General features: G+C 37.2%; 1 protein-coding gene and 1 long non-coding RNA gene across 3 annotated transcripts in view; both read left to right on the top strand.

The window, feature by feature from the left end:
* LOC122075838 (enhancer of polycomb-like protein 1) overlaps window positions 1–19,820 on the top strand; it is a 33,262-nt gene extending 13,442 nt beyond the window's left edge. For both annotated transcript variants that reach the window (XM_042641006.1, XM_042641007.1), the window contains exons 5-13: window positions 4,021–4,144; window positions 9,094–9,159; window positions 13,781–13,819; window positions 15,263–15,343; window positions 15,445–15,492; window positions 18,125–18,175; window positions 18,273–18,341; window positions 18,569–18,814; window positions 19,141–19,820. In XM_042641006.1, the coding sequence (XP_042496940.1) occupies window positions 4,021–4,144; window positions 9,094–9,159; window positions 13,781–13,819; window positions 15,263–15,343; window positions 15,445–15,492; window positions 18,125–18,175; window positions 18,273–18,341; window positions 18,569–18,814; window positions 19,141–19,341 (925 nt within the window). In that variant the 3' untranslated portion in view covers window positions 19,342–19,820. The remainder of the gene's footprint in view (window positions 1–4,020; window positions 4,145–9,093; window positions 9,160–13,780; window positions 13,820–15,262; window positions 15,344–15,444; window positions 15,493–18,124; window positions 18,176–18,272; window positions 18,342–18,568; window positions 18,815–19,140) is intronic.
* LOC122075839 lies at window positions 4,156–4,941 on the top strand. The gene is made up of 2 exons (XR_006139363.1): window positions 4,156–4,450; window positions 4,567–4,941. It is a non-coding gene; the product is annotated as an uncharacterized LOC122075839 (long non-coding RNA).
* Window positions 19,821–20,921: the final 1,101 nt, after the last annotated feature.

Below are 20,921 nucleotides of genomic sequence, written 5' to 3'. Positions count from 1 at the left end.
ATCCATGGCAATAATAGAAGGCTCAAATAGGAGGAGTGGCAAATTGGTAAATAAACTGAAGTTTATAAAGGCAATGGCACGATTGTAATTATGTAAGGTTGAATTACAAAATCCCAAGAATATGTCACGTATGGGATGGGAGGGGTAAACTTGGAAGTCAGAAATTAATATTAGACAAAAGGAAAAGAATAACGGGAAGGGCAGGTTGGGAAAAAAAAAAGAAATTAAAAAGAAACCCTAGGCGAGAATTTCGAACCAGGTAGGAACTCTTTTTTTTTTTTCTTTCGACCTTGGCTCTTGCTCTCTCTCAATTCTCTGCTGCTTCTTCACTGAAATCCTGCTCTTAATCCCCTAGATTCGTGGTTGCCTAGGCCTGCTGATTCGCTCTAGAACATTATAGTTCAAGAGATTAGACAGAGCTAAAGTGCAGATTTCTGAAACAAGGAATCAGCGGCAGTAGCAGGTTCCACCATGGATGACAGGTGGGTATCCTCTATCAGAGGGATTTCAGCCACCAAAACCATAGGACTTCTGATCGCCAAGGTTAATACATGCTTCGCTCAAAGTTTCAGAATTAATAGAAGGAGTTCAAGAAGGTTTTGATCCAATTGAAGGGCCGTTGGGTTAGTGTAGAACAGAGGAAAATTACAATAGGAAAAGTAAGGAAGAAAAAGAAAGATTTTTTTTTTTGGACAGAACCGTGGAGAGGGTGTGTCGACTAAGATTTTTGGGAAAAAAAAAGGAGGTTGGTGGAGATGGTTAGGGAAAGGGGAGAGTTGGGGGCTACTGTGGGAGGTGAAAGAGAGTTGTGTTTCGGTAGAGTCAAAGGTATCCTTTGGCTCTGATACCACTTGATGGAGGGCCTGTAGAGAAAGGGAAGAAATCCCTGAGTGAACTCAGAGTTGCAGGGGACAAGAGAAGAATAGGGAGGAAAGGGGTCACACGACTTGCACCATACCCGGCACTAAAACCTTCAATTCAATTCATCATTCAAAATCTTTCCAATTACCTAGATTACATGCCTTTATATAATAAACTGAAATTAAAATTTGCCTAATAAAATAAAAAATTAAATTAGCAACTCCTAATTTGCTTCCTAAGTTCTAACTAATGAAATTAGAAACAAAATAAAACTAAAATTGGTAACTCCCTAATTTACTATTAACTACCCAAATTAAAAGATTGCAAATAATTCCCAAACAAAATAAAATCCTAAAGATCCTAATGAATCCAAAATTCCACTTGGACCCAGTTTATCTCGGTTGAGATTGCCCGAAGGGTCAACCCGATTCAACAACATCAATTCTGCATCCGTCTCTCTTAGTTCCATGTAGCCGAAGCCAAGGCATTCTTTATTCAATAAATCGAGGGGGGGTTTCTAGAGCTTTACACGTGCTTAACTAGAAAACTAAATATTTGATTCATAATGGCCATAGGAATGAGTACTAGCCAATAGGAAACAAGTCTAATAAGAAAAGGAGTTTTAAATAAACAAAACAACATTTTAAAAGGAGTTTAAGACAAATGGAACAACTTGAAAAAACTACCCCATGCTTGCCTGTAGGTGTAGCCCTAAACAAAGTTCTCGACCAGGTTCAAGATCGAAATTTCGGTTTGGAAACTTGGGAATTTTGCCTGCAATGGTAGAAACATTGGTTTCGACCCCCAAACTGTTTTTTCTTTTTTTTTTTCGTCTGATTTTTTGTGTATGCCATATTTTTGACATTTCTAACCTATTCAAAGAATTGTCTTCATGATAAAAACACCTAAAGTGATACTTGTAGTGTTGACCCAAGTTTGCTAGTGTACGTTGACTGATGCTGTATTACTACTACATCTATAAGTTACTAACTAAAAATAGAAAATACATGATTAAAAAAAACAAAACATAATGTAAAGGATGCAAAACAAATAATAAAAATTGAAATCATTCTACTATATTTACAAGTACATAGTACAAAAAAATGATATTTGGGGAAAATGGGGTTTTACCTTTTTGCTCTAAGAACCCTTCCTTAGGTAGATTTACTTTGCTTGTGTAAGATTCAAGTGGAGAATGAAAGATTGATGGAGAACTTACAATTGGCTGATTTCCTATGTTTCCCACCTCTTACAGTTGAAATGGGAGGGAGAGAAGTCGATTTTTGCAAAATGAGCTTGTTTCCCATGAAACAATCCCTTTTATAAGGGGCTGGTTAGACCAAAATGGTCAAACCCATCGAGTTGGTTGAAATTTGGGTAGTAATTTGTAAAAATCTGTCGAAATGGATCGAAATTGGGGACTTTTAAAAGTACCTTGGTATATCGTGTTGGGCACTTGCAATATGGTCGAAATGGTCGAAATTTTGAACCGTGTTCCTAAATCAACTTGGAATACTAATAAAACTGACTTGGAATTTATAAATAGTACCCCACTACCTGGTTGTTGTGTTGAACCAGAACACCTTAACTGTGTGAACTCACTGAGTTTCTGGCTCAGTTGTTAACTCACTCAGTTGGTGAATCAGCGAGTTGAGCTTACCTTTCTCCTTCGTTGGTGCTTTTTTAAAGTACCTATCCTGCTGCTGATTTGTAGAACCCTCCACTAATTCAGATAATCATATGACAAAATAAGCCTGTAATACTTGCACCTAACCCAGAAAAGAAACATAACAACAAAATCCTAACTGCAGAATACTGGGTAACTCTCCCTTGAGTAGGTGGAAAATCGGCGACATTCTTCAAAGCAGACAAGGTTGTTTGTTTGGCAGAGACTTTTGTGAGAGGCTTTCGACTAGGCATTTTCTTGGACTCCTTGCTAGTTGACGATGTGTGCAGAATCTTCGGTTGATTAAAAAAATAATCTTGAACATTTCTTAATTTCTTAAAGGAGGAAAAGTGTTTTTATGGTCTTGCATTACTATCAACTTGAATTTATGACGTAAGAAATGGAAGGGAATTACTTTTTTCTACTCAAATAGGGATTAAAAGGGCTTCTGTTCTTTATAAAATTATTTATTAATAACTTCTGTAGTGTAACACCTCTCGTACATATCTAGAATTTTGTATTTATATGTAATGTTTGTTAACAGTTGGGAAAAGGCTTTTTTTTTTTTGATAAATAGGGAGGGGAAGTAGATAACAGCCAGGAGGCTCGAACTTGAGACCTCCTGGTGAGCATGGGCTTTTGTGCACCACAGCTCACCAACTACACAAGCAGTTGTTGTTGGAAAAGGCTTAATGGAGTTGAGTATATAATGTTTGTTAACAAATTGCCTTTTTGAACTGTTCCTTGTGGATCCTTGATATTTGACTTTAACGAGGCAGAGATTTATTGATTCTTGTTTCTTTAGTTTTTCTACACATCTTATATTCTTGATAGATACTCTTGTTGGAACTGAATTGCGGTTGTCTTGATTGATCTATTATTTTTTATTTTGACATCTTCAAGTACCAAAACTTGTTATGTAATTGATATCTGTGCTCATCCTTGCGTTATATAGAGTTATACCCCTTTATGCTGTTTAGAGTTTCTTTGAACATGGTGATTGCCATATTTGTCCAGAGACTCTTCTCCCCTTCTGCCCCCATAAGTAGCAATGATTTTATTGATAGAAAGAGCGAATACAAGAGGCCCTATAAATCAAGAAATTAAAAGAAATTCATCCTTAATCATTCAGTTGGAGGAGCATTTCCGTATCTCCATCTGATCCTGTGAACCTCCTTCCTAGCCAAAAGATCTGGCACTTCATCTGCAGTCCGAGGCTTCCAGCTAAATGGGCAATTAATCTGTGGTGCATTTGCTTATATGCTCCTAGGGATGTCAGCAGATCTCCAAGGTCCCTCTTCATTATATTCCACCCAGGAAATGATAGTAGCCAAATCACCCTGCACCACTATATATGAAAACCTTCTCAACAATCAAACTACCCCACCCCAAGTTATTGAAATGTCTCATAAAAGAAATTATGAAATACTACTTCTGTTTTGCCTGAGATGTAAACTGTTTTGTGAATTGTGTTCTAATGCCTCTTAGTGCAGGTTTGAGGGTCTTCTTTTTAAGTTAGAGGTATTGGATCATAAAGCCCGGGAAAGAGCAGGAATAATAACACCAACTCTTGGTTCGCCCATCCCTGTTGTTCTACATTTGGAAGCTGCATTCGAGGTGAACTTTGATCTCATTATGTGAACTATATTCCAATCTTTATGTGCCAGTTGTTATTTGTTTTCAGCCACCCATTTCTGGTGCATCCATCCCTTTTATCATGCAGCTGGATGCTGAAATGCTTACCATTGAGGTGAGCTATTGTCTAGCATGTTAGCTGAGAATTAAGTTTTCACTATCAGCTGCTATCTGCTTTAAGGGAAAAGACCTATCAGACTAGCATCGTGTGAGGCTGCTTCCAGTTGAATTTGGATCAGAGTTGAGTATTGTGGGCCACCACCTCTTCTGCTCTGATTTTTGTGTGAGGTTGTCTCAACTAGAGTCCTGTGGAACCATTGCATTATTTCCAACTTCTTTCCTTGTCCTTTGTACTACTGTTACAATCTGACAGCGTGACTTGTTTTAGCCTTCTGAATTTTCAGTCCTCATTTGATAGTACAAGGTATTGTACATGAGAAAAGAAGAGAGAAGTGGAGTTTGAATCTACATGGAAGGATGAAACACAGTAACACACCTTCATAGCTAGGACATGACATTCAAGATTATTTTGAAACAATTGCACATCATTGTCAAATCGTCCTCTGGTCAATCTTCATTGATATGGGCAATTGTATTATGCATTTAACATTCAACTCTCAACTGTTCCCAGTGACTTTAACTATGTTCCTGTTGGCATGCGCAGATCATAATTGTAAACAATTATTTTATTTGTGTAAACACGTAGTATTAAGTAACTTTTTTAGCTAACCAAAGTGGGATATATGATGGAAGAAAAGTCTATATTTTTCCATTGGTCACATACTTGTGCCTACTTTCCAAAAATATAGCTGTTCAGTTGATGGTTGTAATATACTAAGGGCAATTATGAAAAAGAAAAAGGGCTTATGCTTGCGATAAGTTGCATAAGCTGACCTCTGAAGGGAAACTGCACCATGCAAAGTTGAGAAGCAAATCAGTTCAGATGCATATGTAGTAGAAGTAGAACTACTTGATGATATATGAGTTGATTAGTTAAAGTTTCAGTTATCTGATTTGTATGATTGGATTTTGATTGTGATTGGCTAACAAAATTGCCTACGATGCCAGGAGTTGTACTTGTAAAGTAAAATATGCTTGTCGGAGTAGAGTTAAAGTAAAAGAAGCTTGTCGTTGTAGAGTTGACTAGTATTGTTGAGTCATAATCTGGTGGCGTGGTAACAATGTGACAAGAGGGTTGATTTCAGAAGAAATGTCAATGTGGTTGGGGACTAATATATATATATATATGTATAAAATATCAGTGGTAGCTGCAAGTCTTCGTGAGCTCCTGTGTTCTTTTCGTTATGCAGGAATTGATACAGGGACATCAATTTGAATTTGGGAGCACTGAACCATTGTGTGTGGTGTTATATGGTTGGCCTCTGTAGTTGCAATTCAAAAGGGAAAGGTGATTTGGGCATCTTCGCTGTCCGTTTAGTTATTGTATAGGATTGACATTTATCTATTTTTCATAGACAGCTCTTGTTCTATTTTTTCGGCCTTATATTTCTTGTGGAAGAGATTCCCTTTAATGTCCAAATACTGTTGGCTGTCTCCTGTGCCTCATATTTAATCAATATTCTTAACAACAACAACAAACTAAGCCTTATCCCAACTTAATGAGGTCGGCTACATGGATCCATACATATTAATAATGGGATCTGACAAATGAAAGATGAAAATGCAATATGAAAAGTGAGGGGTGAAAGATGAAAGATGAAAGATGAAAGTAGCAAAGTAAGAGGACATTTATATCCATGCTTCTAGGCCCCCTTATGTACTGACTTTGTCAGTTTGGCTTCAATTGAGCATAGTTGGCAAGGGATCCACTAAGCACCAAGATGGAAATGGATGTTCAAGGTGACTGGTCTCCATGTTGTTCATGGTGCTAGGCTCAGGGAAGAGGAAGGAGGTTGTAGCAGTGGCCATAACTGCTAAACCTAGGGAAGAGAGCATGTTGCAGCAGCAGGCACACAAGAATAAGAAACAAATCACAGCAGCAGCATCATTTGATGCTTGCCACAGAAATTTGCAGCAGTAGTCTCTGTTTTCATAGGCTGCAATTGGCGAAGGAGGAGGAGGAGAAGAGGAAAAAATAAAAAAGGGTGGAAGTAGGAGCAGTAGCTGCTGTTGCTGCTGGTGGTAGAGTAGGAGGACAAGAGGAAGGGGGATGTGAGATGGGACATACCTGTTTAAACTCTATAATATTGGATTTCTCCATCTTTGAAGGCCTAAAATATGGTAAATACCAAGTTTCAGGGGCTACAAAGTTCATATGGCCACCAAGACCAACTACCGAGTCAGCTGGGGAAAAAATAATGATCTTTCTTTTTTGGATCAGCGACACGAGGGACGAGAGCGAGATCTTAATCCTTGTTCTTTTTGTTGTTATGATCACTTGTTTGAAATGACCTTCACATACCGTATTATTTCTTTCTTCCGTGAGTTCCCCATCACTCCACAGACAATTTTGTACCCACTTCTTGTCTTTCTTTGCATATGACATATTAGTAATCTTTTTGGAAATAGTATACGGGAAATGGCATATCTAGTACATATTTTTACTCAGAACCTGGTTTTTTACATGGTATTTGAATATGGTTATGTTGCTCAGTAGTCACCTTTAATCTTGACATACTATCCTTGACTACCAAACTGAGGCCAAATCTGACTTCGTAGATCTCTCTACAATCTATTTAATTGTGTAAATATTAATGAAACAATACAGGGGAACAACGATGCCTTTATGTTTGGATAGGTTGAATAACTAACAAAAATTTATGCATAAGCCTTTTGATTTTTGGGATGCATTAAACCCATGAGCCGGTTGTAGCAGAGCTAACAATATCTTTTGTACAATCAATGATTGGTAAATATTGACCCAGCATAACTCTGGACAATGTTCTATATACGTGGAGTTGATTGGTATCATATTTTGTCATTTCCAAAACTATTATGATTTTGTAAGATGAAAAATGATTCATAAGGCTTATTAAAGGGACTTCTTGTATGAATATTACATAAGCGTAAGGTTAATCCTGACCCCCAAAAGCTAGTACACAGTTCAGTATAGCACTATCAATTCTTTTATATTAGATACATATTTTTGTTTCTTATATAGCTTACAAGGGGAGGGTTTTTCTATGGTCTTAATATCTGCCATGCTGTAGATTAGGATGAGCCAAATTTTGTGGAAAAGTGGGCCTTAGGGTCTCCTATTCGTGTGTTCAAGTTTTAGGGATAACACAGTTGTTAACTTAGAAAAATATGTCTTTGAAAATCTATTAAAAAAGTCTCTAAAAAATATTTGAGAAAAAATATTGCTGAAAACTCGAGGAAAGATGCTCTATCTTTCCAATGGTCATAATTACCACATCATCCTTAATGTAGAACCAATTCCCAGCTAGATGACTAGGAATTAATTCCAGAACAGGATCACAGGTGCTGCCGGTTGATAGACTGAACAAAAGATATGCCGCAGGTCTTGGACTTGTCTTCTCAGATCTTGCAATGGTAGCAGGTGTTGGGGCTTGTAATCAAGCTTCAAACTAAACTCGAACAGGGCTGGAATCACTCAGGATAGCAGGGAAAATAAAATAGAGAAAAAGAAATAAACAGAAGATAGATGGGAAAGGGGCATAGGTTGGGTCAAGTATCTCACTCTTCATTGAGCATCACACCCACGAGGTCTCTCACCTTACTGCATCTCACAACAATTGGAATAATCCAAGTCATTTTTTTTCATCATCAAATCGTGGGCTGTAGAGCAGCCTTGTTCATTTATTTATAAACTTCAAATTGATTACAAAATTGGGTCCTTCCTTGCATGGAAAGGAAATGAATCCCCTTATAATTAGATATTATCCTATTTGGAAACTAAATACAAATTAAATCAAATCCCTCCGTTTTACAATGACAGAAACTAAATAAATTAGAATTCCTACTTTCTAAAAGTAAAAAACTAAATTTAGAAACTAGCTAGATAATTTCTTCCTAGCTAGGAAATATGAAAATGGAAACTACGTCAATCAAAGATTTCTTAAAATCTTGCAGCTTAAACTCCATGCGAGCTGTCCATGGGGCCCACTAATCAAGAGGGATTCTTTGTCAAGTCTTCTCCACGCAAGCTGTCCTTGGGTTGAACCAATCAAGAACCAAGAACCAAGCCACATCAGAAGGGCTGCCTCCCATAGCAGTTGCATCCCACAACCGGTCTGGACTGGTTTTGGGGCCTTGTTCTTGCGATTTGCATCAATCCTTTCACATGTCACAATTGGGTGGTTATGTACAGGAACCCTTCTTGGTAGGCACCCCCATCCTCTTAGAGCCACAGCTTTGCTTGGATGATGGCTTTTCAATTAGGCTATAGGGTTAGAGGTCGGGAAATAGATGCTGCTTGTGTTTAAGGCTGAGGGATATGCCTCTCATTTATTTTTATTTTCTGAATCGTGTAGTTATAAGTTTTGGCGTGAGCTGAACTGGCCTAGGGATTTGAGAGGTAAGGTTTTTCATTCTTTGGGGCTGTGGACGTAAAGGAATAGAGGGGCATTTGTAGATAACATGAGATCCTTCCCTCTAATTTGTGCTGATGTGGCTTTTTACCTATTTGGTGGGCTATAGGAAGTAAAGAGTTCAGAGTTTTTTTCAGAAAAGTCGTTTCTTGGAAATTGCTTTTCTTTTATTAACAACCGAGGTTGTTTTTTTTTTAGGGATAATGCATGGTTGTTGCTCATTTATATATATATATATATATATATTTATATTTATACAACTTCTTACTTGAATAAAAACAAATTTACTTGTTGCTGATAAAAAAAAATTAATCCGTGAAGGATTCTGACGTTATATTTCTCATGTGCAGTTCTATTGTTCTTGCCTTTTGCCATATTGTTTGCATTTGGTTAATTGTTTGCTGTTATCTTGTTGTGCAGGCTTTGCAATCCCAATCCATACGAAGTACAGTTTTCCAGTCTGTTTATAACTATTGGAAGGCAAAGGTTTGATTATACCCACATATGCACACATGCATGCATATGCTTATTGTATTTATGCACATTTTAGTTAGCATTTATACTGATTAGGGTTCAACTTGCCTCCTTACTCAAGATTCACTCAATATAAGAAAATGAGTTGGTTTTGAGCTTGCAAGGTTCAAGATTTTTGTTAGTTTGCAAAGTTCACGATTTTGGTTTGGACTCTTGTTGAAACTGAAATAATTTGGGGTTCGGCTGAAATTTGACCAACACTTGGTATGCTTCGACGGGTTATTTCGGTGGTCAAATGACCATATTTTGTATAAAACTTTGGGGAAATCCTAATTTATCCTTTCTAAACATATTGTAACCTTAGATTATAAAATACACACCCAAAATATTAGTCTGGATTTGTACCCCAAGTCAGTAGTGTACGTATACCTTGCTGTATATTTTCTCAAACATAGCATATTTTGCACATAATTTAGTATTAGAACACACAAAATTCAGTTGAAACAACTAAAATATGCGTTAAGAATGAAGATAGCTATTTAATATTACCCAATGTCATGGTAAAGTATAAGTATATTAGTGTAACAAATAGTTAAGTACAAGTGTACATCCAATGTTAAAACATCCCTATGAAACTGTTCCTCCAACTCTATGTCAGTACCACGTAGAGCTCCGGGAAGGCTCAAAACTTTTGGAGAAAAAGGATATACCTGGCAAATCGTTGTTGTAGATACATTGTAATAATCCCCAACACTTTATTTAACCAAGAAATGTAGGTGATTTGGCAAAAAATACAAAATATGGTGGTTTTATTTTTCCAGAGTTTTCTCCTCTAACAGGCGAAAACCAGTTGAAAGTCATGAAATGGATCAGAATTTTGTACTGATCGAGTCAAAACCTTGATTTCTTTCGTAATTCAGAAATTCCGGTCATAACCTTGCATTCCTACTGAGTCACACGTAGTTTTGTTTTGTCCTTTGTCCCTAGTCGAAACCAAAATACTTCGTGAAATCTGGATGGTGTTGACTGAGGTTTTGAATTATGTGATTTTGTTACTATAAAGAGATGAGAAGAAAAAGAGAGACCTGCTGTTGTGGAGCAAAGGGAGTCCCAGTCGATTTGATTGGAGCTGCCTTCCTTCGTTCATTAAATAGAATAGTTATTACAAGTTCTATTAGGAATAGGGAAGATTGTTATTACAAGTCCTACTAGGAATAGGAAGGAACAAAATAGCAAAATAACACTAATTGCTAACTTCTAACTTTATTCAGTCCTAATAGGACTAGGACAGTCCTAATAGCACTAGGAAAACCCAAACCCACCGTCCTAATAGGACTAGTAAAACCCAAGGGAGGAGTTTGTGACTTGTGTTAGAATCCTTTCTCTTGATGGACTTCTAACACTCCCCCTCAGGCTGGAGTATACATATAGCAACAGAAAGCTCCTGCTCATGGTTCAAGATCTTGGCGAGTTCTCGCTAATATCTTGTTTTTTCAAAAATGCGAGATGAGATGCATGGCAAGATATAAATCCTCCAAAAATTCGATCGAGATCTCGCTAAATCTTGCCTCTTTTTCTACTTTTTTGAAGAAAAAACACTAAGGAGCAAGGATTTTTGTGCTTTTTCTTGAGGATCTCCATTCCTACACTCATTGAAGCTTAAAGAGTAGAGAACATTACCTCCTCTTCCACGTTTGGAGTTACTTTTCTTATATTTGATGTCTTTTAAATTCTTATGATTATGTTGTGTCATGTGTGGATTGTGGAATAGAGCATACTAGCCTAAGGTCCGAAGAGTCGGAGACTTCTTACATAGGGTAGGAAGTCAAAGTACAATTTCAGGTTTGATTTTTAAAAAACTGATGTTTCCATTATATTTAGAAGGCCTAAAATTGGGCAAATACCAACTTTCAGGGGCTACAAAAACTATATAGCCACCGAGACCAACCACCGAGTCGATCGGGAAAAAATACATGATCTCGGCGAGATCTCTCTTTTCTGGATTAGCGAGATGAGGGGGCGAGAGCGAGATCTTAAACCTTGCTCCTGCTTGGACCAACAGGATCTCCAACAAGCATAGAGAGAACTCCAATCGACCATCATAAAGCCATCAACAACTCCAAAAGCAACAAAACCCCTTCCAAAGATGGCACTTCAATACCAATGAAAGCAGTCCAATAACAACAAACAACACCACCAAAAGCCCTTCCCAAAGAAGGCATTCCAACAAAAGTATAGCATCCAACAACTACATCAAAAGACCTTCCCAAAGAATGCACTCCAATAGAGTTGTAGCACCCAACAGCTACATCAAAATGCCTTCCCAAAGAAGGCACTCCAACAGACTGTAGCTCCCAATAGCTATAAGAAAAGCGCGCATTAGCCTCAAACTGAGATCTCCCCAAACATGTCTTATAGAAAATTCCATGGATAAATAGGCAGCATATGACGCCCAGGGACCAAACAACATCAGGTTGTTGAATATACCAAACAACATCGGATCGCTGAATATACCATCTTGAAAAGATAAAATAGTTCCTGAGGACAAACACGAGCAGATACGTCTTCAAATGAAATAATCTTTAGCAGACAATTTTGAACCGAACAGACAATGACTTTAATCTCCGCATCACGTGTAGTAGTACACATGGATAAATAATTTTCAATAATCACCATCACAAATAATCCCATAAGGCCATAACCAAGAGCACTACTGTAAAATAAGTTCCAATCTCCCCTTGATGGTAGCAAATTTGTACAAATAACTCCAATTACCACGTATGCAAGTACCAATTTTCCAAAAAAAGTACAAATTCCAAATTGAGGTGATCTCGGGCCCACCAAAGTAATAATTTGGCACATATATATGTCAAATGGAAATTCTGTAATTACTTCATATGATCCCCCATTTATGCAAAACCTCAGTCAAAGTACTCAATTGCGTTCAATATGGACCCACTTCAAACAATAGAACTCAATTAAATCAAAGTTGATGGAAAGTTTGTAATTAATCCATCAATCCCAAAGCAATCCCAAACTGAAAGATTGGTAGGCAAGGAAATAAGAGGGTTTAGAATTATTGTGCAAGGGCAGACTTGGAAGCAAATGTAATTAAAGGATAGGTAAAAAATAAAGGGAAGGATGGGGGCAATTTAGGAAAACCTGAACAATAAAAAAATGAAAGATAAACTCTAAATATCTTTCACGCAACCAACGTAAAAAAAGAAAAAGAAAAAGAAAAAGAGGAACTGTCCTCTTGACAGTCATGCAACCAGTGGTCTCTTGATTCACTTTTTGTAAACGAGAACAAGGAAGAAAGGGGCAGAAACCATGGAGTTTTACTAGCAAAAATCAATAACCAAAAACGCAGCAGCAAGATTATCGCAACCCTATTGATGCCACTTGATGATGTTGCAAGTCGCAACTATGGCAGGAAACAACTTCAAAACCCGGAGGTAAGAACTGAATCTGCAAATTGACTTCAGAACAAAATTCCTCAATCCTTGTTGATCAGAAATAGCTGCATAGTAGCAGCAGTAGTAATGAATTTAGGGTCTCCCTTGGAGCAATACCGCAGACAAAGCAAGGGAACCCTCAATCCCAGCAATCGAATAAAACAGCAACAATAAAAATCGTAGAAGATGACCCCAATAAACAAATCAACAAGTCAGTGACGACAACATGACAATATCGAGGATCAGCGAACACCGGTAGCAGTAAATCGATGGTTCAGGAATAAATTTTCAGCACAAAATTAGCAGCAGTAGGGATGTTCTTCATACACTTCATCTTTATTGAAACCCCATTCGAAACCCTAGTTCTTTTTTTAAAAACTAGAGTTTCACCAGTAGCATGAGACCTTGGAATGATTCTCAAACCAGCTACTGATTATGGCTCTGATACGATATAAAGAGACGAGAAGAAAAAGAGGGAGAAAGAGAGACCTGTGATTGTGGAGTCGCAATCGATTGATTGGAGCTGCCCTCCTTCATTCAATAAATAGAATAATTTTTACAAGTCCTATTAGGAATAGGAAAGATAGCTATTATAAGTCTTATTAGGAATAGGAAAGAACAAAATAGAACCATATAGGACACTAATACTAATTGCTAACTTCTAACTGTATTCAGTCCTAATAGATAAATTTTTACAAATCCTATTGGGAATAGGGAAGATGGGTATTATAAGTCCTACTAGGAATAGGAAAGAACAAAATAGGAAACTAAATACTAATTGCTAACTTCTAACTGTATTCAGTCCTTATAGCACTAGGAAAACCGAAACCCACAGTCCTAATAGGACTAGGAAAACCCAAACTTACAGTCCTAATACGAGTAGGAAAACCCAAGGGAGGAGTTTGTGACTTGTGCTAGAATCCTCCTTTCTCTCGATAGACTTCTAACAGTTACCAGGCTCAAGAGTTTTTTATTATTTTTTTAAATATGTAAATATTTTACCATGGTGTGCTTAAAGTTTACTTCTCCCTCCTTTGTTTCTTTTTCCTTTCTAACCATTTCTCTTCTATATGTTGTGTAAGGTTTCTTGTGTGCTCAATTCAGTTTATATGAGTTCAATTCACTGTTTCTGCTGTAGCATTAATTCTCACATGTGCTCTCATGCCTTTTCCTTACAGCGAGAACAGTGGCAAAAGCCTATTTTACGCCGCTTGCAGGTGTGTGCTGTTACTTTCTTATATGCTGACTCTCTTTTATTTTTCTCCCTCCGTATTTTTTAGTTTTGTAATGCACAAGCATGATTTGTGGATTGAAATGCTTAGGATTTCCTGCACCCCTAACTTTGAAGTGTTCTTAGTTTCAGATTTAGGGTAGGGATAAGTACTTTCCAAACTTCAAGGCTTAAGACAATCATGGATGAGTTGTCTACACACATTCTGGATGAGTTCATTTGCCTTTTCTTTTTGCTGATGATATTATTTTTGAGTTTGAATTGTGAGCTGGGATAATTGCTATACAAGAATAATGTAATCATAAGGTTTTTAAGATTGGCAAGACAGAAATAGAATATGTGCAAGTGCAAGTTAAGTAATATATAACTTTAGTAAAAATAGGATTGAAAGTGAATTGCTCTCTCATTTGGAAGCCAAGTTTGGCTGATTCTATGGCAGATGAGCTGGCGAAAGAAGATGCTGCTAGGTCAGAGTGGATCTCAGGGATACCACTGCTTTTTGGTGTATTTATAGAGGTCTTGCTTGAACATTTATAATTGGTTGTTCTGGGACTCTGGATTATCGTTTGGTATCAAATATTACTGTCTGTACTATTTGTTCTTTTTCTTTTCTCATATACAATTTTTTTTTATGTCAGACACCTAAAAAGGAGATAATTTTAGCTACCTGGGTTCAGTTGTGATTTGTAAACAAAGGAGGATTAATTGGGAGATGTTACACAGAATTAAAGTGGGGTGTATGAAGTGGAAAGGTGCTTTTGGAGTGTTGTGTGATCGATGCATTCCACTAAAACTTGAAGGAAAATTATATAGGATAGCTATAAGATCAGCAGTGAGCCAGTGATGTATCGAGCTGAATTTGGGCAGTAAAGAAAGCAGATATATATGAAATTGGTGCAGAAATGATGATGTTGAGGTGGACGAGTAATAAAACTATAAAAGATGAGTAATAAACACTTTGATTAGTAGTATGCTGGTGTAGAGGTAATTTTGGAGTTGTTCCAATACATAGTAAATTGGGAACTAATTGTTTCAGGTGGCATTTTCCTGTGTAATGTAGACCTTTGAGTATGCTGGTGAGGAGTGATATAATTCAGATTAGAGGAGCCAAAAGGGCATGGATTAGGTATGACAACAGATATAGCTTTGAATAGAGCTAAACAGGATCTGTGTAGCTGGCCCCATTTAGTTGTATAGGGCTTAGTTGAAGATTGGCATGTTGGTTTATGAAGTTGGAGTCATTGGTGAGGGTCTACTCTTTGTAATTATGAAATGCAAATGCTTGAAGTATCATAACTCCTACGAGTTTCTCATGAATAGATTTGTGGTTGGGTTTTATTACCATTGGCTTGCTTGCGGCTCCACTTAAAAAATGTTACATCCTGTTTGCTTCAGCTAATATAAATCTGACCTATTCTTCTCTGTGTAGCCCCCCCCACCAGTTAATGATACCAATCCATACAATGTATTCAGACCAAGGGAGAAAGCCCACCGGCTCCACACAAGAAGGGTAGGTGGTTAAATTGGCATTGTTTAGTTTCCTTGTCTAAGTGATGAAGCAGAAGCAAAAATTAAAATCTCATTACCAACCTTTCTGGTCTCGACTGTCAGATGCAAAGGAGGGAAAACAATGTTCAGTCATTTGAAAAGCTTCGTCAGGTAAATGCCATGATCCATTTGTATATGGTATTTTATGCTGTTTGCATGTCTTTATATGAAGTATGAACTCAATGTATGTCAGATCATCTTGGTATATATATAATGTTTTTTACTGCAAGGCTTGAAGCCTTTTTGTTTCCTCATGTTCTTGGAAACTCTTTACTGTGGTCTTTGCCGATTGTTTCTGTTTTCTGCTTTCTTACAAGGACGAGAAGTTACTTGGATCTTCCTGAAAGTATTTCTCTGTTTTTTTTTCCCCTGTGAGATCTATAGCTGTTTGTCTTTTCCAGTGTTCTGCTTAGTTATTTGCCTTATCATTTACCTTCCTCCCCTGATGCGGATTGATTTATGGATCTGGATAATGGTGGGGCTCGCTTAATAGATAGAAGGGTGAAGATTAAGATCTGAGAAGAACCTTCCAGCAAGGTGCTGCAGAGGAAAAGGGGAGATTGCAAAGACGAAGGAGAAAGGATAAACCATGGAGGGAAGAGAGGGAAGAGAGGAAAGATGAGAGATTCAGAGTAAGGAGGCGTGGGTGGGTCACACACAACCTTATCCAAAAAAGAAAGGGATTCTATTCCATTCCAAAATCACATTCCCTGAGGTGTGGTTAGTTACATATTTATAAGGAAATAGATGAAGACTAACCGCTTAAGAATACAATATAAGATAAATCCCTATCCAGTTATGAAAAACATGGGACCAGTAAAATGAGAAATAATTTTGTTTACCCCCTTAGTCCACCCACTTTTGGGCATTATAATTCAGCCCATTATAGTAAATAAACCCTAAAGTTAATCCCAATCCAACCCAATCTTGGCCCTTGAACTTGGCCTGCATTAACCCCCTTTTTGTGTTTGTGTCTATTTTTCCTGATTGTTGATTACAAGGATTGATTTAGCAATTGAATTGGAATAAGTGGAATTGGCCGATCGGATTCGGTTGACCCCAATTCCGATGAATGCCAATTCCCAAAACCCACTTTGGAATCGGGTATGAATGCTCCTAGATCTTCATTTTTGAGCATTTTCCCTTTCTTTTAGTCAGTAAATAGTAGACTTTTTGTATTAGGTATAGCACCAAACCATCTTTCCAACAAATCTAAGATTACTTAAATTTGAGTTATGACTTATGACTATTTACTAAGTTATGTTCCGGTCAAACTTATTTTAAAGTACGTGAATGCTGTTGAAATCACCTGAATGAAAATAATTTTAAAGACATCAAAACAAAAGATTATTTTATCGAACTTATGATTTTTTAGCAATGTTTTGCCATGACAAGATTTATAAAATTTTCAGAATTGAGAAAAACCACACCATTTGAAAGTTGAAAATCGCCCCTACACCCAAAAATCCAATTTTTGTTATTGGACTGGGCGGTTGATTTTTAATCCTTTTGGAATTTGATTTTTAAACTATTTTTATTAGATTCAAATATGAGGGTATTTATTTATTTATTTATTTATGAATAATATCTATATTTACTTAAACGATATTTGGCATAAAAAAATCCAAAAATATAAGGAATAATCCCCTGGATGCAAAGACAGCACCTTGACAGTGCCTTGACGACCACGGTCGCAATGGAGCAACCTTACTGGTACAATCATTAGCTAGGTAACACAAGAACGGGAATAATTTGCCTTTGTGAGGAGGAGATGTATCAGCTAGATTTCTATTGTACCTTACATGCTTTTATTTTTAAGCTTTGGGGCTAATCTATAATGTGCTCCCCATGTTGTAACACAAGATCTTTTTATTAATAAAATTGTCGTTACTTGTTTATGAATCTCATAATCAATGCCTAAACACCTGAAACAAATCAACAAGTATTAAAATGGCCAAATTTGAAATACCTAAAGCAATCAGTGACTAGGTGCTCACTTGGCCACTGAAATGAAATATTTTAGATTTGTTAGAAGAAACAAAAGAATATTGGTAACCAAGGTTAAATATGCCAGAGTTAAAAAACTGTAATCAAAGATTTAAAATTTGGAATCAAGCAAGGATTTGGCCTCCGTCTTCGAATCGGATAGTAGTAAGTCAAAAATCGGCTGAAACCCTAGAAAATGGAATTAAGAAGCAAACATTGCACCAATCTTTCATTCAAAAGTCTTCTAGATCTACCAGCAAGAAGCAATTTTCATTGAATTTTTGATGACTTGATGTGGCTTAATTTTTATTTTTACGATACAAGGTATATGTAGCATACTAAATAATATTTGAAAAGGTAGATGTGGAATTGTTTATTTTTTATATGGGCATTTCTTTATTGTACCCGCTCCCTGGTATTTCTTATAACAGTAGGTTCCCTGCTATTGCTTCTATGCTCGCTACTACATCTGCAGAGAAGCTTTAAAAAGCTTCTCAGATGTTTGCCCCTTCGATATCTTTGGTATTTCCAACTTCTTGAAATTGTTTGTTGTATGACTATCCTTGTCAAATACGTTTCCTCTGAGAGGGATCTACAAACTGCCCACTTATATTAGCATTTTACATGTGAAGCCAATAGAGGGTAGAAGGGGGCCCACATTTTTAATGAGGAGAGACTATGAGAGGGAAGTAGACGTTGACAACATGTACTTCCTTTGCCCTTATTATTCTTCTTAATTTTTAATCATTATCTTCAGGTCCGACGCAATTTGGATCAAGCCAAAACTGTACTGGAGTCTTTGATTAAGGTATCGATTTTGGTGGCGAAGTTTATCTGTTTCGAATAGTTGTTGGTTTGAGGTTGTAAACATTCCTAGCTATACCCAATAACACAATTTCCTGCAGAGGGAAGAGAAGAAAAGAGAGGTCATGGAAAGTGAAGTTAGCCTTCAACGAATACAAATCAAGTACAAGGTGTGCATTTAATGTTACGTATCATCTCCTTTGGTTGGACTAACATTTCCTGAAAAGTAATGGGTCCAGTGCATTTAATGTCATGTGGATTAAAATCTTTGTTTATCATCCTAGTAAAATTCTTGAAATTGTTAATATGGTGAACTTGTTATTCATCTTTGGAATTTGCACAACTTATCCATATTTATTGATTGTTTTGACTCTGTACGTTGTAATGGATTTTTCAGCATGAGACTCAGCTTGTTGAAGATGGCTTGGCACTGCCAGGCTTCCCACCAATGTCTTTCAGATTTGGTTCAAGCGAGGATGATTTTGCGGACTCGGATGACATGGCTAATAGCCGCACATTTATGAGACCATCTGCATCACAAAGTACACCTTTCACAGACTCCAAGCTGGTGATGGTCCCATCAGGGCATGTGAATGGGGAATTGAGACGACGACATCTACTGCATGGATGGTTCCATAAAAGGGTATACAATTTTAACCCTGCTAAATTAGGATATGTAGCGAGTGAAGATGAACTGAAGAGTAAATAATATCTTCTCAACCTAGCAATTGATAAGCTGTAGAGTAAATAATATTGACTTGCTGCCTTACTGGCAATCACTTGTTTGAATACAAGTAAAAACACACTGTATTTGATTCTTTGAATACCAATGTCCACACCTTTTAAGTATTTCAGAAGTTTTGGAATGTTGCCAACATGGCCGTGATTACACGCACATGCACTTGTACATGCACATGCACATGCACACATGGAAGATGCTTTTTCTGACAAACTGCCGGATTGATGCAGGATCCACTTGAGCCAGTAATGTTGTTCACAAGACCTTTGTACCCAGAAAAGTTGGCTGCAGCAAGAATACTACCACCACCAAGTCCTCCAACCGAAAATGGCGAATCCACACCACCATATCGTCTCCGTGGAAGGATTGGCCGAGGAGGGCGCATCATTTTTGATAGATGGAATCCTCTATTGCAGTCACCACTTGGCTAGATAACTCTTAATATGTGCCACCAGATCCCAGGCCTCCAGGTGGTTGAGTTAGATTCGCACATTTACTTCGACTCTAGTGAATCCCACTGGAACAAGAGGTTGGCAAAGAGCATATGTTCTCTTTATCAGGCATGCTGTGGAAGCAAGGGTTAATGAAATTCAAGAAAAATCTTTGGGGAGCTTGGTTCAGGCACTCATTTTTTCTTTTCAGGTTTTTGAGGTATCAATACTTGATCCCTGGTTCCCAAGGTACAACATAAGATTTTGACCATTGAGGCAGCCAAGGGGATTGGTGTTCAGGCATTCATTTGCAACCTGGAATAGCAGGTGGATGTTGATGTATCTTGGTGTGTCTTTTTCAGGTATCCGGGCAGTTAAGAGTCTTCATTGCTTTTGAATGTTATTTATGCCTGCTTGACCTGCCCTAGCATACTTATTGTACAATTATTCTTTTTCTTGCCTTATCTTTTCTGATGAAATCATCTTGCCTAATATTCCCAAATGGAAACTACCTCCTCTCCTCCCGCAACCTAGGTAATGGTGTACTAACGTGTTAAGCTTAAGAAATTGAAGAATAAATTAGGAAGAAGTGCCATGTCATATCCAGTTTGACACCACGCCATTGTTTCAAAAGGCTTGTTCACCATGTGTGGAGCTTTACTGTGGCTTTTTAAGGGTTGCTTTTGAATTCACTTCCTGTGGTTTCAAAAAACATGATACTTGGAGATGTAAAATTGGTCTGGAGCCATGGTAAAGAAATGTGGGAAATATATCTTGAACACAGCTTCTTTCAGAAGCCAATTGGCACAATCTTCCTTTCTAAGAAGCCGCTAGAAGAGTTGATGTTTGGAAGCCATCCAGGACATGAAAATAATTTCCTAAAATGGCCGAATCATGGAATTTTGGTCGTTTTCTTTGGTCATCAATTATTAGCAGGATTGTGGAAACATGGTTTAGAATCCCTGTACGCAATATATGACGTATAAAGTAAAAGGAGTTTTGGGCGAGCAATTTCCACGTAAAATTGTTATGATTTCAAGAATTAAATTGAATTGAAAATAAATATATAATTCTAGTTTGTACTCAAACTCAGATAGAAGTAAGGAACAACCAAACAACATACAATGATTAAACGATTACTTTTACATTTCAAAATTATCTTTATATTAAAATACAACAATTTGCAACAAAAATGTCTCATTTTCACACTTATGCGGCATTGGGGGAAATGAGTTGCTACCATTCAAGGATATGAGACGGAAACTTGGCCCCCTACAAATTACACAATCACACAAATGTTAGCACACTATGATTAAATATACACCATTGTGCATAATAGATATAAGTCCCATGACTCAATGGAAATGGAGTAGTCCACTTGCCCTCGTACACTTTCACAAGTTCACATTCTCATGAAATCACATTTTAGTCACAATGAAAAAACACCAATCAAATTTTTACAAAGAATACTTAAAATAACTTCCACGTTTACTCAAAATCCATTTCAGTATAATTTAATATATACCATGTAACACGAGCCACATATGAATATAACTCAATCTCTACATATAAGTGATCAT

Source organism: Macadamia integrifolia, chromosome 4 (genome assembly GCF_013358625.1).
Source record: "Macadamia integrifolia cultivar HAES 741 chromosome 4, SCU_Mint_v3, whole genome shotgun sequence".
In the NCBI taxonomy this organism is placed as follows: domain Eukaryota; kingdom Viridiplantae; phylum Streptophyta; class Magnoliopsida; order Proteales; family Proteaceae; genus Macadamia; species Macadamia integrifolia.
The sequence above is the reverse complement of the archived record's forward strand: the minus strand, read 5'-3'. Positions and strand labels throughout refer to the sequence as shown.